The 21,477-nt window shown below is 45.6% G+C and overlaps 1 protein-coding gene across 2 annotated transcripts in view; it reads right to left on the bottom strand.

The window, feature by feature from the left end:
• Positions 1-726: 726 nt before the first annotated feature.
• The window catches only part of LOC110532027 (mitochondrial import receptor subunit TOM70), a 32,364-nt gene continuing 11,613 nt past the window's right edge, over positions 727-21,477 (bottom strand). The window contains exons 4-12 of one of the 2 annotated variants that reach the window (XR_016491101.1): positions 20,935-21,044; positions 9,803-9,951; positions 9,067-9,274; positions 5,945-6,201; positions 5,610-5,717; positions 5,104-5,220; positions 4,518-4,615; positions 3,479-3,601; positions 727-2,270 (exon numbers count right to left, since the gene is read on the bottom strand). Coding sequence is in view for 1 of the 2 variants with exons in the window: in XM_036977095.2 (XP_036832990.1) it covers positions 2,117-2,270; positions 3,479-3,601; positions 4,518-4,615; positions 5,104-5,220; positions 5,610-5,717; positions 5,945-6,079; positions 9,067-9,274; positions 9,803-9,951; positions 20,935-21,044 (1,202 nt within the window). In the remaining variant the exon portion in view is untranslated. The remainder of the gene's footprint in view (positions 2,271-3,478; positions 3,602-4,517; positions 4,616-5,103; positions 5,221-5,609; positions 5,718-5,944; positions 6,202-9,066; positions 9,275-9,802; positions 9,952-20,934; positions 21,045-21,477) is intronic. The other variant, XM_036977095.2, reaches the window with a different exon arrangement.

Here is a 21,477-nt window from a genome sequence, read left to right as displayed (position 1 = left end):
TCATTAACTGATCGTCTTTGGTCTGCAGTATGTTGAGTAGAACCTTGTTACTTTGAGTAACGTTCAACAAAACTGCATGCATGTTATCAAGTTGAACTCTGTTTGGAGATAACTCGTCAGATTTGGCTAAAATGCTTGCTCGCTACCCTAACTTCCTTTCATGGGGAACGATGTGCCAGGCCAGCTAGTTAACATTAGCCTTCTACATCTAGTTACATATTCAACTTCTATCCTCTCAGGCCAGGGGCACAACAATGTATGAATGAATGGTGGGATCAGCATTATAATCATTAGCCAGTACAGATAATTACTTAAAACGTCCAAACCCCTATCTCCATCCATGGATAATTTAGGAAAAGGACCATTTTAGGTAGCTAGCTAGCCACCGGAGGACATCACAACGAGATGCAACAATTCAAGTTTTTCTGTCAGTGAGGTATGCTCTCAATGTCCTTTGACACTTTTTTTTTGGTGCGCCAGGACTTTTCACAGTTGAGCTCAACACTAAACTGGCTAATTTGGTATACTTTTTTATCAAGGGAGATCAGACGATCGCTGGCTTCCCTTGCCTTCAACGCCATACTCGTTTGGACCAGACAGCATCAAATACATGGCCTATACACAGAGACAGGGGGGGTGCTGTTTCGCTCACTCGGATGCTTTCTCTGTTGAGATACATTCAGCCTCTTTCGAATTGATGGAAAATTATAACACAGAGGCAAAATGAATGATTTTGTTTTTTTTAATTGGTCAATTTTTTGGGGAAGCCTGGCTTCCTTGGCATCCATGAATACACACCACTGGGTGTGAATACTCTCTGTAGGCACTGTATGATGGCATACCTGCCCCCTGCAAAGTAAAAGTTGACTGAGCCTGAAAAAAATATTAAAATAATTGTCCCTTCTGACATTTTCGGAATCTACAAGCAGTTGGGAAAACAACCACATAAAAATAGAAGCGGTACATTTTGAGAATTGCTGAATTAAAGCTGTAATTTTAGGTCTAAATGTTCATTCTTATTCAGTCTAGCCTTTCCAAAATGGCCAGATAGTTTCAGAAACAGTATTTCAGCACGAGCATTGCATTGCATTAACATGTACTTAGAAAGAGAAATCTCACATGCTGTACAGAATATATAAAAAGGAAAAACAGGCAATCCCCCGAAATAAACAACACTTTAGGACCCCAACGTCACCTGGACTCTCTTATCCCACACATTGTCATATCAGCTGCAGCATTACACCAAACACAGACATCCATCATTACACACACACACACATTTGACTAACATTTTAATCCTGCATTTAAATTTGCCATTCAATGATAATGTTACGTTATCTCGAGGATATGGAGCTGTCTGGACAGAAATATTTGTTAGAGAACAAGAAGAATAGAAACATATATAGTAGCAAATGAACAGTCCATTAGAACTCTATACAGGTCTGTGTGGAGGCAACATAATACATTTATCTTAAAATATGTCCAAATATGGATAAGTCGGCAATAGAATGGAGAAATCTATTGAGTGAATCTCCCTTTGATTTTAGAAGATTTAATTATTTCTGGATGGATACCTGGCCATTCACATGTTCCTGATAGAGAAAACAAGACATTCTGAATGGTACAGGAGGGCCAATAGTGGTCACGGTCCGGCTTAAACTAAATATCAGGAGATGGGGGTGTGTGGGTCAAGTGCCCTGAAGGAGAGGGATGTGAGGGTTAAGACCACCCTATTTACCAGCGGATTTGGGTTCTAGCCCTGGTTTGAATTCCAATTCAACGTGACATAAACATGATAATAATGTATGGTCAGACAGGATTGCAAAATTCCAGTTACTTTCCTAACCTTCCCTCCCTGGTTTTCCAGAAATCCTGGTTGGCATGTTCATGGATTTCCTGCTAATTTCCCCGTAATTCCTGGATTTCAGAAAAAACGGGGAATTTTGGGAAAGTTACCGTAATTTTGCAACCCTAGTCACATATGTTTCTTTCATCTTTAACCACCGGTAGTTCTCAGGTCTTGTACAAAACTAAATGACTCAAACATCTGCAGTTATAATATGATCAGGCTCAGCAGTGGAGAGACTTGGGTAGGGTGGGTCGTGTGACAGGAGAGTTACAGCGTGGGTGGCTTCAGTCCGTACTTCCTGGCTACCTCAGTCTGGGCATAGGCTGCATCACACAGTGAGTAGAGGTGGGCCATCTCCATCTCTGACTTGGCCAGGTTGATGGCCTTGTTGAACATGTCTATCGCTTTTTCCAGGTTTCCCCTGAAATGAGAGGGAAGTTTATTTAAGTGTCAGTAAACATGGGCAAAAAATAGTAATGAAATTGTTTCCAGCAGCACAGTTACAGTCACCAACGCTCTGGATAAAATGAAAACTGCCTAACCAGCTCTGCTACGGTGAGTAAAATGATCTGTGAGGTGTTCTCTCATTTGTGTCTGGAAGTAGCTAGCAAGCTAGCCAACGTTAGCCAGTTAGTTTGGGTGCTTGACTACAGCTGTGAGGTCATAAAGCTTGGATCAACCCTACTCCTCGGCCAGAGGGTCTAGTGTGGGCGCTCTGAATGCTCCGAGAGCGAAATTCCCTGAATTTATGAACGGACAATCTGACAACACTCTATATTTACGAACACCCAGAGCACACTAGTTTTTACATGTGTCTTATGTATTTTATGACATTACATTGTTCTGGATGCCCCTAATCCAAGATGTTCTGGATGCCCCTAATCCAATATGTTCTGGATGCCCCTAATCCAAGATGTTCTGGATGCCCCTAATCCAAGATGTTCTGGATGCCCCTAATCCAATATGTTCTGGATGCCCCTAATCCAATATATTCTGGATGCCCCTAATCCAATATGTTCTGGATGCCCCTAATCCAAGATGTTCTGGATGCCCCTAATCCAAGATGTTCTGGATGCCCCTAATCCAAGATGTTCTGGATGCCCCTAATCCAAGATGTTCTGGATGCCCCTAATCCAAGATGTTCTGGATGCCCGTAATCCAAGATGTTCTGGATGCCCTTAATCCAAGATGTTCTGGATGCCCCTAATCCTAACTGATCCAATATATTCTGGATGCCCCTGACCCTGTCCCATAATTAATCCCTGTATTATTATTATGTATGGTAATAATTTGATACATACTATAAATGCAACTGGGCTACAGAAAAGCCAAGAGTCTTCATTTTAAAACTGAACTTCTTCTTTTTTTTTTTCAGGCTGCTTAAATACAAACAATATATAAAGCAAAGCGAACCTTAAATGCCTGTGAAGCCTTATACATTTTAAATGTATATACCCCTGTGTATAAAGTTAGTATTTTTTTGTACACTGGGTTGGAAAGTAGGACTATTTTTTGATATATTTGTTGTTAATGTAAAAACATTTATAAATGTACCAATATGTTATTTAATGCCTTCTTAACTAAACTAAAGTTATTACCGGGAAATATTTGAAAAAGTATTGAACTAACCTCTGAACCTCAATAGTGCCCATGGTTTCATAGGCAAAGTCACATTTGTTGTCGATCTCAATGGCCTTGCTGATGAGGTCCAGGCCCAGGTCCAAGTCCTGCTTCCACTGGAGCTGCAACAACCTGACACACACACACACACAGGAATTAGCAATTTATTGGACTATCACTAAAACATTACTCCTGATCTGCAGGCCACTTCCCCTCACAACCTCATCACACCAGGGGCCTCATTTATAACTATTGCGTAAATCTAACACTACATATCTGCGTGCACAAAACTGTGCGTACGCATGGTCTACAGTTTCCGGGAGGATAAGCCAATCCTCATGTCAAGTTACATTTTTATAAATGCCAACTTTTGCGTGAAAACAGACACACGCGTGTTTTGCGGCATTATTACACAAAGTTAATAAAATTAGGAACCTAGGATGCCTCTCAAGGACGCCCCTCACATCCACCTCATATCGGGGACCAGGGACGCCCCTCACATCCACCTCATCTCAGGGACGCCCCTCACATCCACCTCATCTCGGGGACCAGGGACGCCCCTCCCATCCACCTCATCTCGGGGACCAGGGACGCCCCTCCCATCCACCTCATCTCAGGGACCAGGGACGCCCCTCCCATCCACCTCATCTCAGGGACGCCCCTCCCATCCACCTCATCTCAGGGACCAGGGATGCCCCTCCCATCCACTTCATCTCGGGGACCAGGGACGCCCCTCCCATCCACCTCATCTCGGGGACCAGGGACGCCCCTCCCATCCACCTCATCTCAGGGACCAGGGACGCCCCTCCCATCCACCTCATCTCAGGGATCAGGGACGCCCCTCCCATCCACTTCATCTCAGGGACGCCCCTCCCATCCACTTCATCTCAGAGACCAGGGACGCCCCTCCCATCCACCTCATCTCAGGGACCAGGGACGCCCCTCCCATCCACCTCATCTCAGGGACGCCCCTCCCATCCACTTCATCTCAGGGACGCCCTTCCCATCCACTTCATCTCAGAGACCAGGGACGTCCCTCTTAACTCACCCCTTGTGGACGTATGTTGTAGCGTTGTCTGGCTCCAGGTCAATACACTTATTGTACATCTGATCTGCCTTGCCAAACTGCTGCTGGTCAGTCAATGCCTGAATAACACAGACACAGGAGAAATGTTTCAGGATGATTCACATACTAAAGTACATTTTAGGACACATTTTACTTAATAAAACAAATCAAATTGTAAGAAGAGATTTGAAGTTCTGTTAAACAATATGTTTTTCAAGCAGCCATAATCTACTGCAGGTAAAATGGGATTATTACTAGAACCTGGGTGGTTCCAGCCCTGAATGCTGATTGGCTGAAAGCCGTGGTATATCACGGGTATGACAAAACATGTATTTTTACTGATCTAATTAAGTTGGTAACCAGTTTCTAAAAGCAATAAGAGTGCGTGTGATATATAGCCAATATACCACGGCTAAGGAATATATACAGGCACTCCTCATTGCGTTGTGCATAAGAACAGCCCTTAGCCATGGTATACTGGCAGTATACCACACCACCTCAGAGAGACCGTGTTAATGACAGCGTACCTGACAGGTGAGACAATGTTAATGACAGAGTGCACCCCTACCTGTGCATACAGAGCGTATCCTTCAGCACACTTAGGGAACCTCCTGATGATGTCCTCAAAGCCGTCCATGGCCGTCTGCACCTGGGACTGACTGTTGCCAGTGTATGCCTGCCTGTACTGGACACACAGACTAGCTGGTTAACACACTTTTAGAATGCTGCATACGGCACCAACCTTAGAGCGCTGACTAACTAACTTTCTCCCAGTCCATTAACAGCACATTGGTGAGATCTAGTCTCAGCTGTATGAAGTGGATTAACAGCACATTGGTGAGATCTAGTCTCAGCTGTATAAAGTGGATAAGACAGTCCATTCACAAGAGCACGTCTGTACTGCAGGCACAGCCAGTAGGATGAACCTTTTAACATGAACACATCTCCAACACATCCCAAACCTACACTACACTAGAGGACAGAGAAACTGATCAGATTCATGTTTATAACAGATATCCATTATATTAGGGAGCACTAAACCTAAAGTCAGTACTCACCATGATCCATACTCACCAGGGCGAAGCCTTTCTGAGCCTGTGCCAGAGCAGAGTCAGGTCTGAGCAGGATGCACTCATCAAAATCTCGGACGGCCTCCTCTACCTGGTCCAGAAGGATCTTCAACTGAAGGGGAAACACTTCAGTCCGTTAGTGGAAACCAATGGCAATGATGTGACTAAATGCATCTTACTGTTTACTTGCAAGTTAGCCCCAAAGGGCATCTTATTCACCCCATTCCTAATTTAGAGGCCTATGAGCGCTGGTAAAAAGTAGTGCACTAAATAGGGAATAGGGTGCCATTTGGGCAGGGCCAAAGGGATAGTGAGGGATAGTGATAGAAACAGCCCTACCTGTCCCCGGTGGTGGTAGACGTCTGCGTTGCGCGTGTCGATCTCAGCGGCCATGTTGAAGTCCTGTGTTGACATCATAGGCTGCTGCTGCTGCATGTACATACTGCCACGCTTGATCAGAGCATTGGCCCTCAGCTGCAGTACCAGGACAGAGACAGGACAAAAACAGGGTTTCAGTCAGAGCATTGGCCCTCAGCTGCAGTACCAGGACAGAGACAGGACAAACACAGGGTTTCGGTCAGAGCATTGGCCCTCAGCTAGCAGGACTAAGAGAAAGAAGAGCTGCTTGCTATATTAACTATACAGCCACATGGTCTGGGCTGCACCATATGGGTAATAAATCGAATTAGAATTTATTACCAACTATTGCTAGTTGACTTGCAGTACACATCAAAACACTTAGGTGAAACGGAATCCTAGAAATAGAATGACTGTTAAGAAGCAAAGTTGAAAGTAGACTCATTTTTGTTTGGAACTATGTGTTGACAGCCATACCATCATACAAACTAATAGCGACAAACCGAGAGGAGGAGCAGAGCTGCTAATAGTGACTAACCGAGAGGAGGAGGAGCTGAGCTGCTAATAGTGACTAACCGAGAGGAGGAGGAGCTGCTAATAACGACTAACCGAGAGGAGGAGCTGCTAATAACGACTAACCGAGAGGAGGAGGAGCTGCTAATAACGACTAACCGAGAGGAGGAGGAGCTGCTAATAGTGACTAACCAAGAAGAGGAGGAGCTGAGTTGCTAATAGTGACTAACCGAGAGGAGGAGGAGCTGAGTTGCTAATAGTGACTAACCGAGAGGAGGAGGAGCTGAGTTGCTAATAGTGACTAACCGAGAGGAGGAGGAGCTGAGTTGCTAATAGTGACTAACCGAGAGGAGGAGGAGCTGAGTTGCTAATAGTGACTAACCGAGAGGAGGAGCTGAGTTGCTAATAGTGACTAACCGAGAGGAGGAGCTGAGTTGCTAATAGTGACTAACCGAGAGGAGGAGGAGCTGAGCTGCTTATTGCGACTAACCGAGAGGAGTAGGAGCTGAGCTGCTAACAGCGACAAACTGAGAGGAGGAGCTGAGCTGCTAATAGCGACTAACTGAGAGGAGGTGGGGCTGAGCTGCTAATAGCGACTAACCGAGAGGAGTAGGAGCTGAGCTGCTAACAGCGACAAACTGAGAGGAGGAGCTGAGCAGCTTATAGCAACTAACCGAGAGGGACTGAGCTGCTAATAGCGACTAACCGAGAGGAGGAGCTGAGCAGCTTATAGCAAATAACTGAGAGGAGGAGGGGCTGAGCTGCTAATAGCGACTAACCGAGAGGAGGAGGAGCTGAGCAGCTTATAGCAAATAACAGAGAAGGCGGAGCTGAGCTGCTAATAGCGACTAACCGAGAGGAGTAGGAGCTGAGCTGCTAATAGCAACTAACCGTGAGGAGGCGGGGCTGAGCTACTAATAGCAACTAGCCGAGAGGGGCTGAGCTACTAATAGCAACTAGCCGAGAGGGGCTGAGCTGCTAATAGCAACTAACCGAGAGGAGGAGGGACTGAGCTGCTAATAGCAACTAACCGAGAGGACGAGGGACTGAGCTGCTAATTGCAACTAACCGAGAGGAGGAGGGACTGAGCTGCTAATAGCAACAAACCAAGAGGAGGAGGGACTGAGCTGCTAATAGCAACTAGCCGAGAGGGGCTGAGCTGCTAATAGCAACTAACCGAGAGGAGGAGGGACTGAGCTGCTAATAGCAACTAACCGAGAGGAGGAGGGACTGAGCTGCTAATAGCAACAAACCAAGAGGAGGAGGGACTGAGCTGCTAATAGCAACAAACCAGGAGGAGGAGGGACTGAGCTGCTAATAGCAACTAACCGAGAGGAGGAGGGACTGAGCTGCTAATAGCAACTAACTGAGAGGAGGGAATGAGCTGCTAATAGCAACTAACCGAGAGGAGGAGGGGCTGAGCTGCTAATAGCAACTAACCGAGAGGAGGGGCTGAGCTGCTAATAGCAACTAACCGAGAGGGGGAGCTGAGCTGCTAATAGTAACAAACCGAGAGGGGGAGCTGCTAATAGCGACTAACCGAGAGGGGCTGAGCTGCTTATAGCAACTAACAGAGGGGCTGAGCTGCTAATAGCGACTAACCAAGAGGGGGAGCTGCTAATAGCGACTAACCGAGGGGAGGAGGAGCTGCTAATAGCGTCTAAACAAGACGGGGAGCTGAGCTGCTAATAGCGACTAACTGAATGGAGGGGGAGCTGAGCTGCTAATAACAACAAACCGAGAGGGGCTGAGCTGCTAATAGCGACGAACAGAGGAGGGGGAGCCGAGCTGCTAATAGCAACTAACCGAGAGGAGGGGCTGAGCTGCTAATAGCAACTAACCGAGAGGAGGAGGGGCTGAGCTGCTAATAGCAACTAACCGAGAGGAGGGGCTGAGCTGCTAATAGCAACTAACCGAGAGGGGGAGCTGAGCTGCTAATAGTAACAAACCGAGAGGGGGAGCTGCTAATAGCGACTAACCGAGAGGGGCTGAGCTGCTTATAGCAACTAACAGAGGGGCTGAGCTGCTAATAGCGACTAACCAAGAGGGGGAGCTGCTAATAGCGACTAACCGAGGGGAGGAGGAGCTGCTAATAGCGTCTAAACAAGACGGGGAGCTGAGCTGCTAATAGCGACTAACTGAATGGAGGGGGAGCTGAGCTGCTAATAACAACAAACCGAGAGGGGCTGAGCTGCTAATAGCGACGAACAGAGGAGGGGGAGCCGAGCTGCTAATAGCAACTAACCGAGAGGAGGAGGGGCTGAGCTGCTAATAGCAACTAACCGAGAGGAGGGGCTGAGCTGCTAATAGCAACTAACCGAGAGGGGGAGCTGAGCTGCTAATAGTAACAAACCGAGAGGGGGAGCTGCTAATAGCGACTAACCGAGAGGGGCTGAGCTGCTTATAGCAACTAACAGAGGGGCTGAGCTGCTAATAGCGACTAACCGAGAGGAGAGGCTGAGCTGCTAATAGCGACTAAACGAGAGGATGGGGGAGCTGCTTATAGCGACTAAACGAGAGGAGGAGCTGAGCTGCTAATACCGACTAACTGGGAGGAGCTGAGCTACTGGACACCAGCTCATCTCCACTACCTTGACGTTGGCGTCCTCCATGTTGATGACCCGGTCCAGGTCGGGCTGGGCGCCGGTGGCGTTGCCAATCAGGAGGTAGAAGGTTGCCCGTAGCAACAGGGCCTCAGCAGTGTACTTGCCCCCAGACTCCACCTCCTTAGTGCACTCACTGATGATCTTATCATAGTTCTCCTCCTCCATGTACTGCTTGGCCTTCAGATAACCAGAACTATGGACAGGTTAGAGGTTAAGGACAGGGTTAATGTACTGCTTGGCCTTCAGATAACCAGAACTATGGACAGGTTAGAGGTTAAGGACAGGGGTAATGTACTGCTTGGCCTTCAGATAACCAAAGCTATGGACAGGACAGAGGTCAGAGGTTAAGGACAGGGTTAATGTACTGGTTGGCCTTCAGATAACCAGAGCTATGTTGAACCCTGGTATAGTCACTAATTCAGTATGTTGAACCCTGGTACAGACATTAATTCAGTGTGTTGAATGAACCCTGGTACAGACACTAATTCAGTGTGTTGAACCCTGGTACAGACACTAATTCAGTGTGTTGAACCCTGGTACAGACACTAATTCAGTGTGTTGAACCCTGGTACAGACATTAATTCACTATGTTGAACCCTGGTACAGTCACTATGGCTGCGTTTATAGGGAATAGTGTACCATTTGGAACGCAAATGTAGTTTTTTTATTTATCCAGAGCAACATAAAGGACAGGAAGTGATACCACAGTGTGACCTCTGACCTTTCTGTGACCTCTGCGACCTCGCCCTCGTTGTCCTTGTCCTCGTCCTTCTTCTCACCCTTCTGGAGCGGTTGGGAGATAATGTCATCAGTGAAGGAGCCGAAGTAGGACTTGATGAACTGAGGAGAAGGCATCAGGGGGTCACGGTTCTGGAGAGAGAAGACATGATGAATTGAGGGAGGGAGACAGCGAGAAGAGAACAGAGGGAGGAGAGAGAGAGAGAAGAAAGCGGAGGGAGAGAGAGCGAGGACAAATCATCATGGCGCTCACCGTTCTGAAGAGAGGAAAAAGAGGGAGACGAAAGAGGGAGAAGAGCGAGGGAGAGTGGAGCGAAAGAGAAGAGCGAGGGAGGGAGAGCGGAGCGAGAGAGGTAACGAGAAGAGGGGGAGAGGGGAGAAGAAAGAGGGAGAAACTTGATGAACTGAGGAGAAATCATCAGGGGCTCACGGTTCTGGAGAGAGAGGGTTCAAGAGAGAGAGGTAATGAGCAGATGAGCTCCTGAATTGTTCAACAAGTTTTTACAAAAAGATTTGGGGTTGCATAAACTTGGATGTTTTTTTATGTATATATATTTTTAACAAGGACATACAGCATACGACCCTCCACAACATTTCACTCCAAATCAAAACTCGAAACCTTTAACCTTATTTTGTAAGGATTTTTATTACCAAGGATTCTTACTGCAAAGGACTATCCAGCTAACTTCCTGACAAACCAGCAACCATCAAAAGAAGCACAACAAACACGAAAATATCATCCAACTTGGAACTGAGTAAGTAATGTTCAGTCAAGCCTAGAAGGAAAATAACATTACAATCTGTAGCTATTTAACTTTATAAAGACTGAATGCTAAGTTAAAAGGCTACCAAGCTTGCTAGGACAGAACAGACCCGGCTGCAACATTAATTAGCAGTGAAGTGAGAGGTGTGAAGCCCCTGAACCCAACAATGGCAGCAGAGTTCCTCCCCCACTCAAATGCAGAGGCCTCTTTGGCACCCTGCTCCATGGCTTCCTTCTGTGCAGAGGTCACCACAGTACAGTACCCCTTGGATATAAAAAATTATAAGGAACGGAAAGAGTACAATGAGAAGCTCCTCATGGAAAATCCAGAGACGCTTGATGCTGACTGCTACAAAAATGGGAACGTAAGCAACCTAACCCTCCACAAGGACAATCCCTGGGCATGGCACACAGCTATACGAGCCAACTACCCCTATTTTAAGAGAGAGGGTATTGTTGGAGGGTGGAACATCAGAATAGTGTAAAACGAGGAGACAGACACCCTCTGTTAACCTGTACAACAATGGAACAGTGGTGGTGCATGGCAGCTTTATACATTTCCAAAAGGACTTCCACAGAATCAAAGAGAGAGCATGGCAGGAGAAGCTTTCTCTTGGTGACGACTCCCCCACCCAGAGAGCACGGCAGGAGAAGCTTTCTGTTGGTGACGACTCCCCCACCAAGAGAGCACGGCAGGAGGATCTTTCTCTTGGTGATTCTCCCCCACCCCCGAGCGAGTTTGATCACACCTCTTCAAACTGTCCTGCAGATGAGGATAGCCACTCCCCCAGCACTGAACTGGCTTGCGAAAGTATTCACCCCCATTGGCATTTTTCCTATTTTGTTGACTTACAACCTGGAATTAAAATAGGTTTCTGGGGGGTTTGTTTCATTTGATTTACACAACACGCCTACCACTTTGAAGAAATATTTTTTCTTGTTTATCAAACAAGAAATAAGACAAAAGAAAACATGAGTGTGCATAACTATTTACACCCCCCCAAAGTCAATATTTTGTAGAGCCACCTTTTGCAACAATCTCTCTTGGGGTATGTCTCTATAAGCTTGGCACATCTAGCCACAGGGATTTTTGCCCATTCTTCAAGGCAAAACTGCTCCAGCTCCTTCAAGTTGGATGGGTTCCGCTGGTGTACAGCAATCTTTAAGTCATACCACAGATTCTCAATTGGATTGAGGTCCGGGCTTTGACTAGGCCATTCCAAGACATTTAAATGTTAAACCACCCAAGTGTTGTTTTGGCAGTATGCTTAGGGTCATTGTCCTGCTGGAAGGTGAATCTCCGTCCCAGTCTCAAATCTCTGGAAGACTGAAACAGGTTTCCCCTCAAGAATTTCCCTGTATTTGGCTCCATCCATCATTCCTTTAATTCTGACCAGTTTCCCAGTCCCTGCCGATGAAAAACATCCCCACAGCATGATGCTGCCACCACCATGCTTCACTTTGGGGATGGTGTTCTCAGGGTGATGAGAAGAGTTGGGTTTGTTTATTTTTTTCTTTAAGCAATGGCTTTTTTCTGGCCACTCTTCCGTAAAGCCCAGCTCTGTGGTGTATGGCTTAACTTCTCTAGAGTAGGGGGCAGCATTTGGAATTTTGGATGAAAAGTATGCCCAAATTAAACAGCCTGCTACTCGGGCCCAGAAGATATGATATGCATACAACTGGTAGATTTGGATAGAAAACACTCTAAAGTTTCCAAAACTGTTAAAATAGTGTCTGAGTATAACAGAAGTGATTTGGCAGGCGAAAACATGAGAAAAATCCATTCAATAAGTTTTTTTTGGGGGGGGGGGGATTTTGAAGTTTTCTATTCAATGCCATTACAGTATCCATTGACCTAGGACTCAATTTGCATTTCCTATGCCTTCCACTAGATGTCAACAGTCTTTAGAAATTGTTTCAGGCTTGTATTCTTATAAATGAGGGAGTAAGACCAGTCTGAATGAGTGGACCCTGACGTGTCAGAGGTTTTTCATGCGCAATCCCGAGAGAGTGCATTTCTTGTTTACCTTTTATATTGACGACGTTATTGTCCGGTTGAAATATTATAGATAATTTAGGCTAAAAACAACCTGAGGATTGAATATAAACATCGTTTGACATGTTTCTATGAACTTTACGGATACAATTTGGATTTTTTGTCTGCCTGTTTTGACTGCGTTTGAGCCTGTGGATTACTGAAGAAAATGCGAACAAAACTGAGGTTTTTGGATATAAAGAGACTATCGAACAAAAGGAACATTTATTGAGTAAATTAATGTCTTCGGAGTGCAACCATATGACGATCAAAGGTAAGGGATTAATTTTATCAGGTTGTAATGCAACAAAATAGGAAAGACGTCAAGAGGGATGAATAGTTTTGCACTGTAGGTCCCACAACTGCACTGCTCCTCCATCACTGCGAGGGATAAATTCACAGAGCTGTAGAGAGACATGGTGGAGCTCAGAGTCCTCACAGACCCACAAAACAGACTAGCACAACAACACCCCCTCTCCAATTCGCATACCGCCTCAACAGATGATGCAATCTCAAATCGTTCTCCACATTGCCCTTTCCCACCTGAACATAAAAGGAACACCTGTGTGAGAATGCTATTCATTGACTACGGCTCAGCGTTCAACACCATAGTGCCCACAAAGCTCATCACCAAGCTAAGGTCCGTGGGACTAAACACCTCATTCTGCAACTGGATCCTGGACTTCCTGGCGGGCCGCCCCCAGGTGGTAAGGGTAGGCAACAACACATCTGCCACGCTGATCCTCAACACAGCGGCCCCTCAGGGGTGCGTGCTTAGTTCCCTCCTGTACTTCCTGTTCACCCACGACTGCATGGCAAAGCATGACTACAACACCATGATTAAGTTTGCTGACGACACAAAGGTGGTAGGCCTGATCACCGACAACGATGAGACAGCCTATAGGGAGGTCAGAGAACTGGCAGTGTGTGCCAGGACAACAACCTCTCCCTCAATGTGATCAAGACAAAGGAGATGATCATGGACTACAGGAAAAGGAGGGCCGAACACACCCCCATTAACATCGATGGGGCTGTAGTGGAGAGGGTCGAGAGTTTCAAGTTTCTTGGGGTCCACATCGCCAAACACACCAAGACAGTCGTTAAGAGGGCACAACAACACCGTTTCCCCCTCAGGAGACTGAAATGATTTGGCATGGGTCCCCAGATCCTCAAAAAGTTCTACAGCTGCACCATTGAGAGCATCCTGACCGGTTGCATCACCGCCTGGTATGGCAACTGTCCGGCATCTGACCGTAAGGTGCTACAGAGGGTAGTGTGTACAGCCCAGCACATCACTGGGGCCAAGCTTCCTGCTATCCATACTAGGCAGTGTAAGAGGAAGGCCCCAAAAATTGTCAGAGACTCCAGTCACCCAAGTCAGACTGTTCGCTCTGCTACCGCATGGCAAGCGGTACCGGAGCGCCAATTCTAGGTCCAAAAGGCTCCTTAACAGCTTCTACCTCCAAGCCATATAGGCTTGTGGGCTACACTCGGCCTTGTCTCAGGATGGTAAGTCGGTGGTTGAGGATATCCCTCTAGTGGTGTGGGGGCTGTGCTTTGGCAAAGTGGGTGGGGTTATATCCTTCCTGTTTGGCCCTGTCCGGGGGTATCTTCGGATGGGGCCACAGTGTCTCCTGACCCCTCCTGTCTCAGCCTCCAGTATTTATGCTGCAGTAGTTTATGTGTCGGGGGGCTAGGGTCCGTTTGTTATATCTGGAGCACTTCTCCTGTCCTATCCGGTGTCCTGTGTGAATTTAAGTATGCTCTCTCTTTCTCTCTCGGAGGACCTGAGCCCTCGGACCATGCCTCAGGACTACCTGACACGATGACTCCTTGCTGTCCCCAGTCCACCTGGCAGTGCTGCTGCTCCAGTTTCAACTGTTCTGCCTGTGATTATTATTATTTGACCATGCTGGTCATTTGTGAACATTTGAACATCTTGGCCACGTTCTGTTATAATCTCCACCCGGCACAGCCAGAAGAGGACTGGCCACCCCACATAGGCTGGTTCCTCTCTAGGTTATTTTTTTACTTTAGTTTATTTAGTAAAAAACATTTTCTAACAGCATTTTTGGTTAAGGGCTTGTAAGTAATCATTCACGTTAAGGTTGTATTCGGCGCATTTGCAAATAACATTTTATTTGAAGTCTCAGAGTATGTTGCAAGATCTGATGTCCCTTTGGATGGAGATCCTCACTCAGAGTTTGTTATATTGGTTCATTAAAGACTGAACATTACTAAACAAAATGACAAAATATACAGAACACAAATTCTAATTGGCTATTCTTAAACATTATCCTCTGCTCTGGCATCTTCCCTAATATTTGGAACCAACAAGGCCTGATCACCCCAATCCACAAAATTTGGCCCCAATAATTACAGTGGAATATGAGTGAGCAGCAATCTCTGAAAAATCCTCTGCAGTATCATCAACAGCAGACGCCAACATTTCCTCAGTGAAAACAACGTCCTGAGCAAATATCAAATTGGCTTCTTACCAAAATACTGTAGGACAGACCACTTGCACAACCTTATGGACAAACAAAACAAAAGCAAATTCTTGTCATGCTTTGATGATTTCAAAAAAGCTCAATTTGGCATGAGGGTCTGCTATACAAATTGATGTTGGGGGGGAAAGCATATTTGAAAAAGAAAAGGAGCTCGGATGCAATAATTTAATAACCAACGTTTTCGACAGACAAGCTGTCTTCATCAGGATATAATGACAAACACTGCAGGTCACTAGTTTATATCGTGTCAAAGGACACAGACAAGTGTCTGTAATCATGGCCGGGTGTGGCTTGATATCATTGGTTAACTTACAGATAAACAGAACATATCAAAAACATCAAATGAATAGCATACGATCATAGATAGAATTTGGCTGCAATAGGCCTACAAACATTTACAATAGCAAAATCACAATAATCACCAGAATGGCTTCAGATCAAAGTCTACGTTGAGACCGAAGGGAGCAAGGGTCTTTAAATTAAAGATCCAGGCAGCCTCTCGTATTTACAATAAATTGTTGAGGTCACCCCCTCTCCTAGGGAGGGTGACATGTTCGATGCCGATATAAAGTAGAGACGCAATAGAGTGGTTCGCAACTGGGAACGTCAAGTTTTTCCTACGATGCTGAGATTCTTAGTTTTAATTTGCGCTTCGTTTGACATAATTCTGACCACAAAGACAATAAGATAAAGAACTGATAAGATAATAACACCTTTGATGGGATCTGTTTCCCTGTTTGAGGGCGTTTGAAGGATCTACATTTGTAAGTGCCATTGCATTGAGCACAGCCATTACACTTGTAGTTTCCATCCAGTGGGGGCGCAAATAGACGTTGTGCAGGGATATCTTGGGGTGGTAAATCAGAGTTTACCAATTGATCTCTGAGATTTCTGCCCCGTGAGAATACGACCAAGGGAAGGTCCGAAAACACATTACCAATACTATCATCAGATCTTAGAATGTGCCAATGTTTTAACAATTCCCTTAATTTGTTCAGAGCACTTTGAATGGCGCATAGTAAGAACGCAATAATGCTTATTTATGCGAGACTATCCTTGAAAGGGATCATGTCTCGATTTGTTTTGGATTTTCTCAATGGCAGTATTAATCTGACCATTTTTGTACCCCCCTTTCACAGAATTTTCTTTGCATCTCAGCCATATTTATGTAGAAATCTGACTGTTTTTTGCTCATTCTTTTGATTCGACAGAATTGGCTGTAGGGCAAACTGTTTTCAAGGGAAGCGGATTACAGCTATCAGCCCTCAACAAACTGTTACGATCAGTAGGTTTCCTGTAAAGATCAGTGTATAGAACATTATCTTCACACAAAATCAGAAGATCAAGGAAACTGATTTGACGGGTGTCAGACTGCATAGTAAATCTCAGATGCTCAGAACAGGAGTTAAGAAAAGCATGGAACGCCTGGAGCTGTTTTGTATCACTCCTCCATAGAACACAAATATCATCAATATACCGTTTCCAAATAATAATGTTAGGCAAGAAAACATTTGAGAGGATTGAGAATTGACTGTTTCTCCATGTAACCCACATACACATTAGCATAGTTAAGAGCCATAGGGGATCCCATAGCAGTACCCTTCACCTGAATAAATACATAATTTAGAAACATGAAGTAGTTGTGTCTGTGAGTACTATTTCAGACAATGTTATAATGCATGCACTGGAAGGTAGTTCATTAGGGTCACGTTGCAGAAGAAAATGTTCCATAGCTTCAATACCGCCCTCGTGTGGAATATTTGTGTATAACGATTCAACATCAAAAGTAACTAACAAAGTATTCTCAGGGAGAGGCTCAAGAGATTAAATAATAGAGATCATACTGCTGGTGTCATTTACAAAGGAGGGGAGCTGTTCTGAGACCATACTGCTGGTGTCCTTTACAAAGGAGGGGAGCTGTTCTGAGACCATACTGCTGGTGTCCTTTAGGAGGGGAGCTGTTCTGAGACCATACTGCTGGTGTCATTTACAAATGAGGGGAGCTGTTCTGAGACCATACTGCTGGTGTCCTTTAGGAGGGGAGCTGTTCTGAGACCATACTGCTGGTGTCCTTTACAAAAGAGGGGAGCTGTTCTGAGACCATACTGCTGGTGTCATTTACAAATGAGGGGAGCTGTTCTGAGACCATACTGCTGGTGTCCTTTACAAAGGAGGGGAGCTGTTCTGAGACCATACTGCTGGTGTCATTTACAAAAGAGGGGAGCTGTTCTGAGACCATACTGCTGGTGTCATTTACAAATGAGGGGAGCTGTTCTGAGACCATACTGCTGGTGTCCTTTACAAAGGAGGGGAGCTGTTCTGAGATCATACTGCTGGTGTCCTTTACAAAGGATGGGAGCTGTTCTGAGACCATACTGCTGGTGTCCTTTAGGAGGGGAGCTGTTCTGAGACCATACTGCTGGTGTCCTTTACAAAGGAGGGGAGCTGTTCTGAGACCATACTGCTGGTGTCCTTTAGGAGGGGAGCTGTTCTGAGACCATACTGCTGGTGTCCTTTAGGAGGGGAGCTGTTCTGAGACCATACTGCTGGTGTCCTTTAGGAGGGGAGCTGTTCTGAGACCATACTGCTGGTGTCCTTTAGGAGGGGAGCTGTTCTGAGACCATACTGCTGGTGTCCTTTACAAAGGAGGGGAGCTGTTCTGAGATCATACTGCTGGTGTCCTTTACAAAGGAGGGGAGCTGTTCTGAGACCATACTGCTGGTGTCCTTTAGGAGGGGAGCTGTTCTGAGACCATACTGCTGGTGTCCTTTACAAAGGAGGGGAGCTGTTCTGCGAGTGGTCTAATAAAAAAGTCAACAGAAGTAGATAGAGGGCCGTTACTGCATCAATGCCCGCTACAATAGGGCGCCCTGGAGGTTTTCTAACATTCTTGTCATTTCGGCAAAGTATAGAAAGTGGCAATGGTGTTGAAAAGCCAAAAAGTCGTGTTATTTTTTGGTGATTTAACCTGAACTTAAATACCCATCTAGGACAGTAAAGAAAGTGTTCTGAAATTGGGAATTTCTTGTAAAAGGTGTTGTCAAGCAGCTGTCTATGACACTAATTTACATTATAACTGTCCTATCCAAGAGTACAACTGACCCACCCTTATCAGCAGGGGGGGTAAAGACTGACGTATCAGATTGTACAACTGACCCACCCTTATCAGCGGGGGGGTAAGACTGACGTATCAGATTGTACAACCGACCCACCCTTATCAGCAGGGTGGGTAAGGACTGACGTATCAGATTGTACAACCGAAGTAGACTTTGTCCTCGGCTTTGTCTTTTTTGTCCTGGTTGAATTTCCTCAAGTTTAAGCTCCTTTATTTCTGTAGACAACTTTTCCTGGAGCGCCTGGTTAGCTTTCATCAGTTCATTGAATATGACATCATTTAAACCTCTACAGGATTGGTGGGTCCCCCTGCGGGACGGTTGAGCTAACGCTAATGTGATTAGCATGAGGTTGTAAGTGACAAGAACATTTCCCAGGACATAGAAATATCTGATATTCTTGTTAATCTAACTGCACTGTTCAATATACAGTAGCTATTACAGTGAAATAATACCATGCTATTGTTTGAGGAGAGTGCACAGTTATGAACTTAAATCTATTAATAAACCAATTAGGTACATTTGGGCAGACTTGATACATATTGAACAGAAATGCAATAGTTCATTTGGATCAGTCTAAAATCAGTCTAAAAAAAAATGGAGAAAAAATGTATCTTTGTATTATCTTTTACCAGACCTAATGTGTTATATTCTCCTACAATAATTTGACATTTACACAAACTTCAGTGTTTCCTTTCAAATGATATTAAGAATATGCATATCCTTGGTTCAGGTCCTGAGCTACAGGCAGTTAGATTTGGGTATGTCATTTTAGCCGATTTTCTCTTCAATCGTGTTATCCATTTCAATAAAATCCTTTTCAACTGGTCAACAATTAATGTAATTAAATCAATAGAGCATTTGTTCAGGATGGCACACCAGCGCTCACAGAAATCATCTGCTGCTGTCCCAATGATGGTTCTTCATGCCACCTGAGTCAAGAAATAATCTGCTGCTGTCCCAATGATGGTTCTTTATGCCACCTGAGTCAAGAAATCATCTGCTGCTGTTCCAATGATGGTTCTTCATGCCACCTGAGTCAAGAAATCATCTGCTGCTGTCCCAATGATGGTTCTTCATGCCACTTGTGTCCCCATGGAATCATGCCTTGAAGCACATAATCACTGAGTGTGACTATATGTAGATGCGTTCTAGTCTGGCGCTTAGATAAAAGCATATGACGTGACACAATCAATGCACACAAGTTTGCAATTAGAATTGTCAATAAACACAGATTTCTTTCCTCAGGGCTGTGGGGTGAGACAGCAGGGATGCAGCTTGAGCCCCACCCTCTTTAACATTTATATCAATGAATTGGCGAGGGCACTAGAACAGTCTGCAACACCCGGCCTCACCCTACTGGAATCTGATGTCAAATGTCTACTGCTGATGATCCGATGCTTCTGTCCTCAACCAAGGAGGGCCTACAGCAGCACCTAGATCTTCTGCACAGATTCTGTCAGACCTGGGCCCTGACAGACCTGGGCCCTGACAGACCTGGGCCCTAACAGTGGATCTCATTAAGACAAAAAAAATGGTGTTCCAAAAAAGGTCCAGTAGCCAAATTCTATCTAGACACCGTTGCCCTAGAGCACACAAAGAATTACACCTACCTCGGCCTAAATATCAACACCACAGGTGTTAGGATCTGGCTAAAAAATACTTGAATCAGTTATAGAACCCATTGCAATTTATGGTTGTGAGGTCTGGAGTCCGCTCACCAACCAAGAATTCGCAAAATGGGACAAACACCCAATTGACACCATGCGGAATTCTGCAAAAATATACTTAGTGTATAACGCAAAACCCCAAACAATGCAGAGCAGAATTAGGACTTTACCCGCTGATGATCAAAATCCAGAAAAGAGATGTTCAATTCTATAACCACCTAAAAGGAAGCGATACCCAGACATTCCACCCCAAAGCCCTCACCTACAGAGATATGACCCTAGAGAAGAGTCCCCTCACCTACAGAGAGATGAACCTGGAGAAGAGTCCCCTCAGCCAGCTGGTTCTGGAGCTCTGTTCACAAACACACCCCACAAAGCCCTCACCTACAGAGAGATGAACCTAGAGAAGAGTCCCCTCACACAGCTGGTTCTGGAGCTCTGTTCACAAACACACCCCACAAAGCCCTCACCTACAGAGAGATGAACCTAGAGAAGAGTCCCCTCAACCAGCTGGTTCTGGGGCTCTGTTCACAAACACAAACAGACCCCACAGAGCCCCAGGACAGAAACACATTTAGATCCAACCAAATCATGAGAAAACAACAAGATAACTATTTGACACACTGAAAATAATCAACAAAAAAACAGAGCAAACAAGAATGATATTTGGCCATAAACAGAGAGTACACAGTGGCAGAATACCTGACCATTGTGACTGACCCAACATTAAGGAAAGCTTTGACTATGTACAGACTCAGTGAGAATAGCCTTGCTATTGAGAAAGGCCGCAGTAGGCAGACCTGGCTCTCAAGAGAAGACAGACTATGTGCACACTGCCCACAAAATGAGGTGGAAACTGAGCTGCACTTCCTAACCTCCTGACAAATGTATGACCATATTAGAGACATATTTCCCACAGATTACACAGACCAACAGAGAAGGAGAACCTTTCAGAGCAGATAAAACCCAACATTACTCAATGCCTTCAGTAAGGAGCAGCAGGAGAGCTGGAACATCCTCTCACCTTGTATTGGTCTTTGGCCTTCTCCTTCCCCAGCAGTTTGAGGACTTTGTCTGCTAGCAGCATACTCTGCTGGTTCTGGAAGGCCTCCAGGATACACACCGCCGTCACATCTACAGGAACAGGAAGGGGAGGGAATATATGGGGGTTCCCTTGTTATCTACAGGAACAGGAAGGAGGGGGGGGAATATATGGGGGTTCCCTTGTTATCTACAGGAACAGGAGGGGGGGGGGGGGGGATATATGGGGGTTCCCTTGTTATCTACAGGAACAGGAAGGGGGGGGGGGGAATATATGGGGGTTCCCTTGTTATCTACAGGAACAGGAGGGGGGGGGGGGATATATGGGGGTTCCCTTGTTATCTACAGGAACAGGAGGGGGGGGGGGATATATGGGGGTTCCCTTGTTATCTACAGGAACAGGAGGGGGGGGATATATGGGGGTTCCCTTGTTATCTACAGGAACAGGAGGGGGGGGGGGTATATGGGGGTTCCCTTGTTATCTACAGGAACAGGAGGGGGGGGATATATGGGGTTTCCCTTGTTA

Source organism: Oncorhynchus mykiss, chromosome 1 (assembly GCF_057628025.1).
Source record: "Oncorhynchus mykiss isolate SJ-2025 chromosome 1, ASM5762802v1, whole genome shotgun sequence".
Taxonomy (NCBI): domain Eukaryota; kingdom Metazoa; phylum Chordata; class Actinopteri; order Salmoniformes; family Salmonidae; genus Oncorhynchus; species Oncorhynchus mykiss.
This window is presented reverse-complemented; position numbering and strand designations above follow the sequence as displayed.